Below are 15,351 nucleotides of genomic sequence, written 5' to 3' on the forward strand. Positions count from 1 at the left end.
ATGTAAATAATTAAACCATGACATGCCATTAAGCACTCTTCCAAAATTCTCCGAAGAATGTGTGTGTAGTGTGTGTGTGTGTGTGTGTGTGTGTGTATGAGAGAGACAGAGAGAGAGAGAGAGAGAGAGAGAGAAGGAGGAGGAGGAGGAGGAGAAGGAGAGGGAGATAGGAGAGAGAGAGAATTTATTATTCATCTGGATTTTAGTTCAGTATACTAAAGTGCAAGAAAGTAACTCTCTTTTTTTTCCCCATCTCTAAATCAGCTTTCATCTGCTCTAGGTCTGTACTCAGGCTAGAGGGAGATTAAATCTCAGTCATGCGAGGGGGTGCCCTAAAGGTCTTATGAATTAGTAAACTGAAGTAAGAGCCTTGGAGATTCAGTGTTTGCTGGTCACCCGTGGTCTGCTTGGGTACCACTCACATGTGGCCTGAAGGCAGGTACCTGGACTGCTTCCAGCCATCCTAGGGCAGAGAATCTTGGCCAGGGCTGAGAGTCAAAGGCCTGCGGTAGAAAGGGAAGAGGAAGAAATACTCCCCTCCCAGACACCGGGAGTAACCCACTTATATTTCTTTCAATATAGTTTCCCCACGCTTATATCCTTCTCTGTCCCCATGTTGGGTTGAATGTGTCTTCTGCTGCCTGGGAAATTCTCTTTTGTCCTTAATCAGAAGTCACTGGCAACACCCCCAGGAAAGGAAGCACACTTGGCAAATTCCCTGGGAGCAGGAAGGAAAATGAATACCTCTCATTTCTTCCATGCTTCTACAGCACTGGGAACAAGACAATTAGTATCACAATAGATTCTCCTGCCAGAAATATTTCATCCTGTCTTTTTACAAGCAAAGGAACAAAGCTGAGCAATTTGCTATAATAGGATTACAAAAATCAGAGCACAAAATGAGGTTATGGGGCTACTCGAATATCTGACACTAGGTTAGCACTTTCCCACTCAGCTTAAGGAACCATCCCTCCAATGGCTCAGTTCTGCACACTCCAGATTCTCTGGCTTTATGTATTAGAAAAGTTTGATTTCAGCACTAACCACTTGGAAACCCAGAAGTAAAAATAATGTATTAAATAAGTATCCTGACCCCTTCTCCTCCCTAACCTATAAATTAACCTACAATTTATCATAGTTTTAATTTGTCATGTGTTTCCATAAAAATGAGACACTAGTGTTTTTCATATTGCAGAGAAAAATGTTTCACTGATTCACTTATAATCACACACAGGTGAAGAGAACTGGCCGGATTCATTCCTTAGATAAATCAAGGACAGGTCTCTATTTCAAATAAAGAGTCCTTGGAGAAATTAAGATTAGAGTAAAATGCTGGCATGAAAAATACCTGATTGACTCTAGTGCCTGCCTCGTTTCACCAGTGGGACCCAACTACAAGAAGAAAGGAGCCCATGTATTTATCAACAGCCTCAATTCTTGGCTCCAGAATTACTTGAAGACCAGATGGTTCCTCTCAGGTCACAGGAATTACCTAAAAGTCACTGTCCTGTCAGCAGAGGCCTGGGGAAGAGTGGGGCAATGGATCTCAATTCCAGAGATATATGAAATCTCATTTCAGTTCCTAAGAAATTTTTATTTTTCCTAGTAAAGGAAAAATTGGAGCAATAAATAGAACATTTTAAAGAATGTCAGCTCTGTAAGGGAGTTCTGTTTGCTATTTGTTTTTCTAAATTGGTCACAGTTTGATAGCAAAGAATCTAAATTTCTTTTCAATGCCCTTTAAAATTAGATTCAACCTTATTGCTTTCAACAGCTTTCCTAGTGTGTTTCAACTGCAGAGGATGAGTTGGTTTATAACAAGCAGATTTATCTTTACTTTTTCTTATGAAAGATAAGTTTGTTTTGCGTTATTACAACTCAAAGGGAATTTTTGCAATTACCGGTCTTAAAATGCCAATGAAACATTTTTTTCCCAGAGTTTAAGTCTGTCTGAGATCCCTAATGCTGAAGTGCATGTTGATTCCAGTTAGCAATAGGCAGAAGGTGGTAATCTCTGGCCACAGCCAGTGACACCTTCTCTGATCATGGTGGCTCAGCCTCCTGGTGAAACCCTGATCCTAGCTCCAGCATTAGGGGAGACTCCTTAAAAAGACATTTAAGCAATAAACGCCATTAGTATGGATTGTACTGCCAAGGAATTAGTCACACTGTGAATTATATAGGCAGAGCCAAGAGCTAACATCAAATATTTTGCACAGATTAAAAGGTTCTTCAAAAGCCACTTCACTGTTAAGCCCATGATGATGTGACATCTGCTATGACAATGGTCATCTGCTGTGCCCCATAGAGGGTGCAGAAGGGGAACCTGCCTTGGAAATCACACTCATCCCACCAGGACATTCTTTCATCATGCTATTTCTGGTTTAATGACAATCAGAAAACCTAAGAAGAAACAACTCCTTTCTTCATTTCCACCCTCCCTTCCACACTCCCCAAAGTCCAGTTGTGAATTACATCATACCAAATGGGGGAGATATTCCATTCATGTCATATTCATACTACATGTCTGCCACCATTAGGGGCATCTTTGTACATTAAAAGAGCAGAGTCTGTCTACAAACTCCTTTAAGTCAAAGAAGTGGTTGGTTGGTGGAGACTTAAGAAAACCAAATAGAGACTCTAGCTGGACACCTCCTAGTGCCTTTGCCAAGCATCACTGCCCCAGCCAGTCATTAGGCTTTTCCTTGCTACACTGAGATCAGAGCACAGAGGTAGAAACTTTCCTGGATGCCACATCCCTGGTTTACCTGGCCATTCATTTCAACAGCATCTTTAGCACTGAGCCACACATTTTGCGATACCAGAATGAGGCATGATTTCTGAACTCTCAAGAGAGAATTAAAGTAGGATACAATTAAAGCATGGTAAGCTGTGTTAAAGGGAGAAGAGCAGTAAGAATACTACTGAAAGCAGTGCTCCTTGATGGCTCCATTGTACCTCCCTGGCTTCTCCCAGGGTCTAGCTTGGTGCCTGGCACATGGGAGGGACTTCATAAATATTTGCAGAGAAGCAGAGGTAGGGAAAGAAAAAGGAGGCAGGGAAAGGAAAAGAGAAATGAGAGGAAAAATACCGAAGTCTATCTCATAGAAGAAAGCATTGTCTGTATTAACCCTTTGGGGTCACAAGTTGTTCTTCCTACAGTGAGTTTTAGTTCGAGCATTTCAAGTACAAGTTTTCAAACTTTAAACCAGAACCCCAGTTTTTTAGTAGGTGGAATGTACAGTGGTGCTCTCAGTAAACCTTTAAGGAAGATAGCAAAAATCCCATTCTCTGTTATCATCAGTGGAGATGTGTTGCATGCTGTGGACCATTTCACACTGACCCTGTTAGCGTGTGTCTGGTCTCCAGGGGCTGTGGAAATATGGAATCTGTGCCTAGATGAGTCAGCATACTCGATTACTTGCAAAACTGATATTTAAATGTAAGCCTTTTCTCCTTTCCAATTTTGGTCACTCAGTATGTGATTTCATATCCAAAAATGAAATCAAGGAGCAGCAAATTATCTGAATGATTTGTGCCAGAATTACCCAAACACTTTTTGTTCCTTTGAATACTGGTGATTCAGGACTACATAATTGAAGGGTTTGGGGAGAACTGAATTATTATTATATTATTCATATAAATGTCTCAGGATAGCATTTTACTTGGTCTAGATTCAACTCTAATCATGCTGGGTTTTGTTCTGCAAAAAGAGTATTCTTTGGGGGGTTTTGAATACAGCACCTCATTTTAAAGCAGAAGTGTTTCCATCAAAGTGTAAATAAACTTTATTATCTTTAGACTACAACCTAAGCCTTCTTTTAAAAACCTTTTAATTTTATTTTTTGTCAAGATGATGTAGATATAATAATACATATAATAATAATAATAGCATTATAATAAAAATTTACTGTTCCTTGTGCTCAACTCACCCCATTCTCTATTTCTACCCCTCTGAATTAACCACTTTCCCTTCAGATATTTTCTCTAGTATTATTTTTCTAAAACATCCTTATGAATTTTTAATTTCAGATGTTATCCCTATTATAAACTGGCATCCTACCATAGAAAGTAAAAATAATGACAGCACTTAAAATATCCTAGAGAAGAGCTGGGAATATATCTCAACAGCAGAGTGCTTGCTTAGTTAGCATGAGGCCGTGGGTTCAATCTCTAGCACTGCAAAAATAAGACAAAAGTAAAATATCCTAGAGAATATTCCAGATGCTTTACATACATATACTGATTTAATCTTCACAGTGACCCTATGTGGCAGGTACTATTATTATCCAAATTTTACATATTAGAAACAGGCACAGATGATTACGTATCTTGCCTGATACGTAACAATGATTATAAATCGTTGGAACCGGGGTTTGAATTTAATCAGCCTGGCTCCAAAGTCCATATTCTTACCAATGAACCAAATTTGTCTTAGCATCCAACTCTCGTCACCTCCCCACACATTCACTTCCTCTCTTCCGCCATTAGTAAAGTTACATATTGGGGTTAAATCAGTATTCAGCATTTACTATGATTATGGCTACATAAATATTAATCACAAAAGATCCATGTTATATACTATGTTACATATTCTTTCTCATATAATTTTATGTTTTCCCTAGAAATAATTTTGATCCCTTATTTTACAATTCATTTTTTAATTGATTTTATTATTTTTTTAAATACATGACAACAGTAGAATGCATTACAATCCTTATTACACATATAGAGCACAATTTTTCGTATCTCTGTATATAAAGTATGTTCACATCAATTTATACCATTATACATGTACATTTTTTTGCATTACGATTCTTTTTTTTTAACGAAAGAGAATTTTTTAATATTTATTTTTAATTTTCGGTGGACACAACATCTTTTTATTTTGTATTTTGTATGTGGTGCTGAGGATTGAACCCAGCGCTGTGCGCATGCCAGGCGAGCATGCTACCGCTTGAGCCACATCCCCAGCCCGTACAATTCTTAATACACATATATTTCTAAACACTTTGCTTGAGACAAAAGCCGTCTTTCATTTCTTTCAAAAAACTCTGGTGTCTCTCACTGTGTCTGTTTGTGGATCCCTCCTCTGGGTTCCTGCCTGAGTCTGCAGCTGCATTCTGGCACTGCCACAACTCTGTCATCCTGGATCCTCCCAACTGTGTCATCTAGGAATTTGCTTCTACTTCTCTCCTGTGTAGACTCTATTTGCTGCATCTGACTTTTCCTCTTTTTGAGGGGAGAGGTTATTCTTGTGGTCTAGTAAATACACTTTCCCATCTTAAGAAGATGAATAAATGCTAAATTTCTTGAGAACTTACATATTTGAATATATCTCGATTTACTAGATTAGGCATGTTTGGTTGGGTATAGAATATTATATAATTGTATATTATTTTCTCTCAGATTCTTGAACACATTATTTCATTTTCTTTTGCTTCCAATGTGCCTATGGAGAACTTCCATTCCTCTCTGATCACTAATCTCTTGGAGGTTTTTATGGTTTTCTCTTTATCCTCACTATTTTGATTTCTTCTTGCTTTGCTGTGATATGCATCTGCTTTCATTCCTGGGCCATGGGCACACAACAGGTATTTTCCAATCTGGAACCCTATGTGCTTCAACTCTGCAAAATGTCTTCTATAATTTCTTTGAAAATTTTCTCTTCTCCATTTGCTCTGTTCTTTCTTTCTGGAAATCCTAGTATTCTAAAATGTGGGATATACCAGATTGATCCTCACATTTTCTAATCTATCTTTATCCATACTTTGGCTTTTTCTAGTTCTAATTTCTAGGACATTTACTGGAATTTCCCTTCCAATTTTTTTTTAACTTCTGCAGTGATAGTGTTAATTTCCAATAACATTTTATTGGTTTTATCTTGGTTCCTTTTTTATAGCATTATATATACAAATCTTACTTAAATTTTTATAAACAAATACAAGTGTGTATTCTGTCTTCTTTTTTTACAATAGAGGTAGCTTACCATATACAGTTTTGCTTTTTACTTTTTTTCAGGTAAAATGTTGGAGGTCTTTATGTATTAGAGAGAGAGCTTGCCATTCTTTCACATAATTACTAGCATCTTCAGCAACATCTTTTGTTTCTAATTGCTGCATCTTGAAGTGCAAATCAGTTTGTGGGTTCCCCAATGATAGGCCCAGGTTTCTGCTTTTTCTTTTCTGTTAATTCCAAATATCTATTCACCTCATTTCTGAAATATAGATATTTTGTCTCTTATCTTTTTTCTCTCATTTCCCTTATTCATATAGGCTTATGCCTTTTTAAATTTTACTTACTTAAATTTAAGTGTTAGTTTGCAAGAAAGGTAATAAATGTGTGCATTTAATCTATCATGCTTAATTAGAAGTCCCTAGAGCATCTTTTGAAAAATTAAGTTTTTATTTTGACTTTTTTCCTTTTCCTTACTTGCACACTGATAATTCTCTGAAGTTTTATTCAGAGGAATAAATAGAAATAAGAATTATAACTTTCCGATGATGATGATCAAATGCTTATAGAACATTATGAATAAGCTAAGTGGCATATTAGTCTGTTTTGCATTACTATTACAAAATATCTGAAGCTTAGTAACTTTATAAAGAAAACAGGCTTATTTTGGCTCATGTTTCTGGACATCTGATTTTGATGGGTCACAAATCTAGTGATGACTTTCTTGCTGGTAGAGTGCCAGGGTGGTGCAGGGCATCACATGGTGGAAATTAGGGAACACAGATATAAATATCCTCTGGTTTTCCTCTTCTTATAAAACCGTCAGCACTGAATCATGGGGGCTCCACCCTAATATCCTTATCTAATCTTAATGACCTCGCCAAATCCCCATTTCTAAGTATCAGAGTTGAATTATTTCCACCCCCTTGATAACTCACAACTGGGATTAAAGTTCAACACATGAACCTGCATACCATATCCAAGCCATAGTAGTAAGCAAGCAAGATTTTGAGGTCAGAAAACCACAATTGGGGCTCTCTGCATCCAAGCATGTTCTCATGTCAGGGAGAACCATTACCAGAAACAGTTTGGTCTTCTCTTATGTAGCAACGCCCAGGAATTTAGTGGTGTGTAGGCTTTCCCACCATAAGGAGGTAGGTTCTCTCTGAAAGCTTTTTAACTCAAATAAAAAATGAATGAACTTATTCAGAGGATAATTCATTTAAAAATCAAGGCTATTCCATGCCTTGAGTTTGTTTTTGTTTTTTAGTTGTAGGTGGACACCACCATACCTTTATTTTATTTATTTATTGTTATGTGGTGCTGAGAATCGAACCCAGTGCCTCATACAAGTGCTCTACCACTGAGCCACAACCCCAGCCTGTACTTGGGGGAGGTATCATGTACTTGGGAGGTATCATGTATAGAGGGGAAAACAGCCTTATCACTCCCTATTTGCCTTATTTTCTCATAGATTTACCTACTTATGGTTTTTCAACATGCTAATTAGTAATCACCCAAATAAAAAGCATTTTTCCTTAAACTAACTGGAAAATAAAATGTGTCACCAGAGATCTTGTTTTAATCAAGTATGAAAATCTCTTGCCTCCATTCAGCCATCAGTACTATTCTACCTCGCTTGATCTGATAAAATCCTCTTGACTGTAGGATGCCTGGATTCCAATCAGTGTGACTGAGAAATTACTCTGGAGCCAAATGCAAATGTGCTCAGCAAGTATGTGTTGTGATATGACTCTTGCTTTTATTGTTGAAAGAGTGGTATACATGAAAAGAAAATAATTTGCCTTTTGGAATGAAGTGTTCTTCAATTGTGGTTTGTGTATGGATAATTTTAATTTTTGGTGAACTGTTCAGTGGCATTGTCTTGTAACTGGACCATAGTTTTATCTAATTTTGGCCTGTGGTTTCTTTTCTATTTAGACATAATGACATCAATAGAACAGTGAAGAAATCTTACAGCATAAAGCACATTGCTGAGCCAGAGTCAAAAGAACTCTTTTTGTAAAGCCCTTTTCTATTCTCTCTCACTGATGCCCTTTGGACACCATTGGAAATTACTGGACTATCCTCTGTGGAAACAGAACCACAAGAACAATGCCTCACCAGCCGAAGAACAGAATATCAGGATGCCTTAAATTTATATTAGAGTATGTCATATACATTTTTGGGTGATATCTGTGTATATATATATATATATATATATATATATATATATATATATATATATATCTTGTTTTTCACAAGATGCTGTTTAAAAGCATGACTGTTTTTAACGTATGTATGTTTTTAACGTTGGATTGGCACCCCGTGCACAGGACATTCACCAAGCCACTGACACTGTCTTGGATTTCAACAGTTGCATGAGTATTCGCTAATGTTGGTTGAACTTCCCTTCTCCCTTAACATGGGCAGTGTTGGCTCTGTTCCTCAATGAGACCAGGTCAGTGGTATTGTTTTCTGTCACGAGTGTTTTTTCTGTCATTTCTACTTTTTGTATAAAGGAAAGAAAAAAAAACAATGTTAACAGCCACCTATAAGCTTGGGGCACCAACTTTCTAATAAATCTGTGATGTTCTGATTTCTAAGGGACTTTGAAAGTATTTTGATTGCTGATATTTGATTTCAAGAACAAACTGCTCGGTTTAACTGTTTTCCCATAGGGGTCAAATAAAACATTCTATATTTCATTAAATACTAAAGGACAAGTAAAGTAAAGTAAGCCAATCCTTCTGCTTTCCCAGATCTTGGCACTGACATGGGAAAATACAAATGACAACCAAGGATTTAGTCCCTTCTTGGGTCACTTTTTTCTTTTGCTTCCAACACATTATAAGCCTTGTCTAATCCCTTTAGGAGACAGTGTGGAGCCCCAGTTCATAAGAGGCTTGTTGTTGATGCAGCTCTTTCAATCCATGTAAGCAGTAAGTTCCAAAAGGTTTCATCTTATCATGTAAAAATATATTTCTGTTGAAACTTCAAGAGTCTTATTTTCAATGCATTGGCATGGCCTATAAGAGGTCTGACAAGTTTTAGTTTGAAAGTAGAATGTATTCTTACCAGTAGGAGGGAGCACAGTGTTCTAGCAATGTTAGGTAGTCTCATGTGGACCATTTTGCAACCCGGTATGCAGAGCAGACTGAATCCAGAGGCAATCTTCCCTGTGTGGATCAGCCTGGGGTTGATGAGATGCAGTGAGGTATGAAAGAAGGTTTTAATATTTGAGTGCCTTTGATGTACCAAACACTATTATGTGGTGATGCCACTACTTGCATTTTATAGATTTTAAAATTAAACTTAAGCAAGTTTAAGTCCTGTGTCCGATGTAACACTTCTAGTAAATAGCATAGCTAGGCTTTGGTACAATTTTGCTCATGAGCCCACTTCATTATCCTGTCTGTTCTACACTATGCTACACTAGTGCATTGACTAATACACAGGGGCATGAATTCTGGAGTTGGCTCTACTTCCAGAGGACTCTTCAGTCTTGGACTGGGGACAGGGCCTCCTCAAGAAACCTGGAAAAGGGCAAGATTGGCCTACATGCACATCTAGGAGGTAGTTTCCTTCCAACTTAGAGAGCAACATGTCAATGGATTTTAGCCAGCTGGCTCTGTCCTTGTTTGGGCCCTGTAAATTCCTGCTATTAGAGCCTGGTGCCATGTGTACTTCTGCGTTTCTCACAGTCTTGTTCTCAAATAAGAGACCATATCTCAGATTTTGGTCCTTTGGCTTCATGTACCCTCTTTGATTGATCCTCATATTTCATGGTTCTCTCCTGTTGCTCGAGATTCTAATAAGAGAATATGTGGCAAGCCCATAGCATTTCCTGTGGTTTTTGCTTGGTTCAGAGGTGACATGAGTCACATAATGGTGACTTTTAGGACTGGGCCCAGATGGGACCTGCAAAGATAAGGGACTCAAATAGTGCTCACCCTGTCCCCAGGAGGTCCCAGTTTGGTTCTGAAACTGTGTTCTTAGAAGTGAAAGATGAAGGGATCTGGGCACTCTACAGAGATTGTCTAAGCAAGACAGATGGATCCATTAAACATAGCAAAGAAAATTCTAAGAGTTTAAAAGACATTACCTGACAATTCAACTGTTTGATGCCAATAACATATTAGACCCCACAGTATTTTTTTAATATTTATTTTTTAGTTGTAGCTGGACACAATATCTTTATTTATTTAGTTTTATGTGGTGCTGAGGATTGAACCCAGGGCCTTACACATGCTAGGCAAGCACTCTACTGCTGAGCCACAATCCCAGCCCTAGACCCTACAGTATTAAGTAAAGAAGAGCAAAGAATAAAATAGGTAAAATATAAAAGTTGAACAGATTCAAATTGGCCAGACTGCAATACAGGGCTTTCTATGTATAATGATGTTGCTAAGACACTAAAAATGCTGGCCATTAAATTACACGTGTACAGTATCTTTACTGTCCAGGTTCCTTATGAAATGGATAAATTGTGGTTACTTGAAATTGATAGAGATGAGGATTTTCTTACCACAAACTTAGTCTTCTGTGGCATTTTAAAAATGAAAACACAAACTTATTTTTCTATAGGAATTGAAACACATTTACATGTTAAAGAAAAAGAGTGGGATTCCTTTCAGTAAGTAGAGCTTTGTGGCTCCTGCCCAACTCCCTCCCATTGGGCTAATAAAATGAGTAAAGCTCTATCTGCGTGCCTAATTACATGCAGCAGAGTGGGAAACTCAGTTCCAGTGTTAAAAAAAAAAAATCACAACATCTGTCAGCATCTTTTAAAGATTGGCTTCTTTAATGTCTCTAAAGAGATTTGTATTTCCAAAGTTCAACACATCAAATTAAGAATGTTTCTTAGAAAAGATAACAAGACACCAAACCATCACCACTTTGAACAGATTGAATTTCCATTATTTATTCTCATTAAACATTAGTATCAAGATTTTGATCCTAACAAAGTTCTGGATGTGCATCATGGGTTGGGACTAGGGATGCGACTCTCAAAGGATATCTTCAAGTAAGATTTTGAGAAAATTTTCTCCAAAGTGGATAATCAGAAACAACATGATGATACAGGATAAAGAAAATAACTATAAAAATACTCAATTTCTGTGATACAAAAAAATATTTAATTTCCTCGATACACAATGGGTTTAGGTGTTTTCTTCCATGCCCAGTGTATTCTTGAGACTGAGATCAGTTGATAAAGCTAAGGAAGAATAAGAAATTTATTTCAAGAGTTGGTACCATTTCCACCCCTCCCCCATAAAAATGGAGTTCACCCTCTCTGTCTACTGCTCATAACACTCATTTTTGATGGGCCAAACTTTATGTCCTGTGTTACCTTTATTTCCCTTTTTTCTTTACTGCATAGTTTTACATGACTTTTCCAGCACTTGATTCCCATGTCCTAGTGGGATGAGAAGTTCATTGATCTCAACAGCATCTCAACATCACTTCTCATAGATGGTGGTTAGTAAATACCTGCTAATGATTTTTTCAACCCATGTATCTGTTTTTCTTTTCATTTCTTCCTCAGTTTTCTTTTTCCCCTTTCTCTCCTTTTCTTCCCTTGTGTCTTTCTCCCACTTCCATTCTCTTCCTATGTTCTCCCCTCCCTTACATTCTTCCCTCCCTTCTTTTATTTCCCTCACTCTTCTCTACCCTCTGTTCATAAAAATCTCAAAACCTCACATACAGGATCTTCCTTGAAAGAATACTGGCAAAGGAATTACAGGAAGTAGAATCATGCCAGACCCAGGTATTTTACAAAAACAAAGTGAGTCGCCACTCCCTCCTGGCCGTGCATGTAAGTAGAAGAAGCATCTTTCTGTATGCTGATGAATTCAGCAAATGGTGATTGAGCCCATACCAGGCACTTTGCTGGGTACTCCTCTTGATTATCAACATGCCCAGATGTCCTGGAAACTAGGAATGGCCTTGTGACCCAATCTGGGGTCAATAAAAGATAAGTAAAATTCCTAGAGGGGGTTCAAGAAATATTGTACAGTAAGAAGTTTACCTGACACTAATATTTTGTGCCTTGTACATCACTCTTCTTTCTCTCTGGTGTAGAACACAGACTGTTTAGTCTTGAGGATAAAAATCTCATGCCAAGAAGTAGAAAATAGGAAGGAATCTGTTTCTTGAGCACCTGTACAAGCTCTGAACTGTACCCTATATTATTTGTTGAGTAAAAATAAACTCTCTTAATGGATTAAATCACTGATATCTGACTTGGCATAGGACTAGCCAAATATAAAACCTAGTGTTCATACTCAGTTGACAGAGTATACATGCATGTCATTGAAATAAAGCAGCATTGCACGTCACTGTATTCTATTTACTGCCAAGTCTGGGGGACATTTGGTTGTGCTCTATGATTAAAATATGTTTTGCTGGTTAGATGAACAGTGCATACAAAATCCTATACAACCATGTGAAACCACCCTCTGAAACAAAAGATATGTTCCCCAAGTGCTGACAGTACTGAAAGCCCAAAGCCCTCATGTGTTAACCTTCTCTAAGAATCACCCTTGGCTGAAGAGAACACACCCTTGCCCAAGAGCATACCCCTTCCTCAGGCAACCTGTATGCAATGACTGGTCAGTATGGAAATACACAGGTCCAGCCCTTCACCCAACTCTGGACAACTCCAAAGAGCCATCTCAACTTAAGAACTAATCATGGGTTTGGCCCAGCTTCTTCCTCTGCCTAATCCCATTTCCTTACCTTTTTCCTCTTTTCCTTTCATAAATGTTGATCCCAAGAGCCACTGCAATATAATTCCTGCACACTAATCTGGATGTCATAATCTATTTACCAGGAAATTCCATCTGTGACAGAATTTTAGCATGATCAAGTATTGAAGAAGTCCCAGAGTAGGACAGAAACTTGTTTAGTTGTGTTTGGTGCTTAAAGTGATGTGTGTATCAGAGGACTCTTCTTTAAAAAACACCTCACACATCCCTCAAAGTGGTTTATCTCTTAATATTTTGAGGACATACTGTAATCGATTTCAGATCATTATATCTATGTGGAATTTAGACCATTCTCCCATTAGGAAGGTCCAGGGTCAAGCCAAAATATGTGTATTAGGGAAGAACTATTTAGACAAATTTCAAAGAAATGCAGTTAAAGTTATATTCTACTTGAGTATAATTTCATTTGTTTGGTAACAATGTTAAATTGAAAATATAGTAGCCTGTGTCATAAGTATTAAAATGTGCCATTCCCAGGATCCTTCCATGCACTCTGGGCCCAGATGTAATCCATCGACTTCATTTTGTTGCTGATGGGTGAACTATACCCCACGTCTTTGCAGAAATATCATCTCTGCTCTATGGCATTTATCAAAAATCAAATTAGGAAATAGCCATATAGGAAAAAAGTTTCCATTTTTTTTTTTATAAAACTGTTATTGAAACCATCAGATGTTTAAAAAGTCAATGGTTCTATAAGGGGCCATAAAATAAATTCCTCTTAGAGTTAGTGCTAGGGGAAAATATGCCTCTAGATAAACTGGCATGTTTCTTTTTATTAGCTAATAAGAACCTTATATAACTTATATTTTCCTTTTTGACTTGCCTGCCAGGAAAAGGTCAAAAGTAAAGTTTGCATTTAATCTCAGTAGCAATCCTTAGCCTAGGTATCTCTAAAGTACCTATTTCTCCCACTCCATGCCTTTCCTTTGTTCTTATTTTTTTAATCATTTTAATGGTTAAAACATATGTGTCTTCTATTATAAGCCACCCTAGCCTTTCTGAAAACAAGTCACCTGAAATAAATACATATATTTTCATTATTTTTTCTCCATTACCCCCTACCCACCCAATCTTGCTCATTCGATTTAATTTAAGTGATTGTTCAAACCAACACTCCATGTGCAGGCAAAGCTGGTTCAAAGCTTAAGACAATTGTTACCTCCAAAATGTTCATTGTTACTAAAGATGGGAGAACTCACATGCACAAACATGGAAAGATAAGGAATCCTATGGGCCTCAGCATCTCAGAGGGCAATGTTGATGAAAGAATCGCTCTAGATTTGGCTGAGATCAAGTAGTTGCCTTGTAAGGCTGGTATTTAACAAGAGACAGACAAATATATTCAGGTACAGTGGTTGGCTACCCATGTCCTCATGTACTGTAATTAAGCATCAAAATGAGGATTGCAAAATGAGGATCAAAACATATCACATACAACACATCCACAGCCAAATGGCCTTACCAGTAGCTTGCCAAACTCAGAGAAACTTGGAAAATGTTCATTCAGTTCTTTCCTGAAGCAGGCAATATTTCTGAACCCACAGAAAGCAGAGTTTTAGAAATTCTGTGTTATTTTGCTTGTCTTCTTGCTGTAACTTGAATCTAGGACCTGAGTTCTAGACCCTGTGAGGCTTCCTCTGACCACTTCTTTGCTCAGCACAATGCATTCCTCTTGTGGCCACTGTGAATTGCCATCGGGGCTCTCCTCAGGAGGCCCTGCTATGGGAACACAGTCTGCTCATGCACTCAGCCCAGGGCTACTCCCTCCCTGGTTTTCTTAGCCAGTGCCCGAGCACAGCAGAGGTATTAGAACCAGGGCATATCTTCCCATCATGGGAATCTGGCCTGGCACTCCCCTTGACCTGGTCAAAACTTTCTCCAAAATGTGCTGCAGTCTGAGGTTCTTCCTGCCCAATCCTCCTTCCTAACTCACAGTATCAGATGCACATCACTGCCTGAGGGCTCTACCTACTCCTACTCCTCCCCTCTTTACTCTTCTCTGGCATGTCCCCCCAATAAATCCCTTGCACATCTATTTTGGTTTTATGGCTGCTTCTCAGATGACCTATCCCAACACACTCCGTGACCCTCCCTTGCTTGGTAGGGAGACGGTAGTGCTTAGGATTCTGCAGCTGGGGTGCTAAGGACACAGTCCATCTTCCTCACTGCAGAGATTAACTCAGAGCTACTATGTGAGTTCCCTGTAACATACGGTAAGAGTCTTTATTTCTTTCCCCAACTTGAGTTATATTACAAAAAGTCATATTCTGTTCCCTTATGGTCTATAAATTCCAGGCTCAAGGACCAGATCCTGGCTTAGAGGGATGAAGAAAGGAGCTGGAGGTGGGGGAGGTGGTATTTGTGGAGGAAAGCTGACTCCACAACACAGAAAATATGTTATCTGAATTCAAGGTATAGAAAGCTCATAAGAAGTGAAAGAGAGCTGCCCCTTTAGTGCACGTGTTTTCTCTCTCTCTCTCTCTCTCTCTCTCTCTCTATATATATATATATATATATATATATATATATATATATATATAATTTGTCCTTTACTCAAAAAATTTTGCTATTCACAGATGAACATTATTATTCTCCATATTTATATGAAATTAGTATAAAGAGC

The 15,351-nt window shown here is 38.1% G+C and overlaps 1 protein-coding gene across 3 annotated transcripts in view; it reads left to right on the forward strand.

Moving 5' to 3' along the window:
* Window positions 1–13,146, forward strand: part of Sncaip (synuclein alpha interacting protein) — a 153,334-nt gene extending 140,188 nt beyond the window's left edge. For 2 of the 3 annotated variants that reach the window (XM_058584197.1, XM_046460460.2), the window contains exon 12: window positions 7,897–13,146. In XM_058584197.1, the coding sequence (XP_058440180.1) occupies window positions 7,897–7,981 (85 nt within the window). In that variant the 3' untranslated portion in view covers window positions 7,982–13,146. The remainder of the gene's footprint in view (window positions 1–7,896) is intronic. The other variant, XM_046460458.2, reaches the window with a different exon arrangement.
* The last annotated feature ends 2,205 nt before the right edge of the window (window positions 13,147–15,351 follow it).

Source organism: Marmota monax, unplaced genomic scaffold (assembly GCF_021218885.2).
Source record: "Marmota monax isolate L192 unplaced genomic scaffold, Marmota_monax_Labrador192_F-V1.1 WCK01_AAM20220418_F8-fsc00006, whole genome shotgun sequence".
Lineage (NCBI taxonomy): Eukaryota > Metazoa > Chordata > Mammalia > Rodentia > Sciuridae > Marmota > Marmota monax.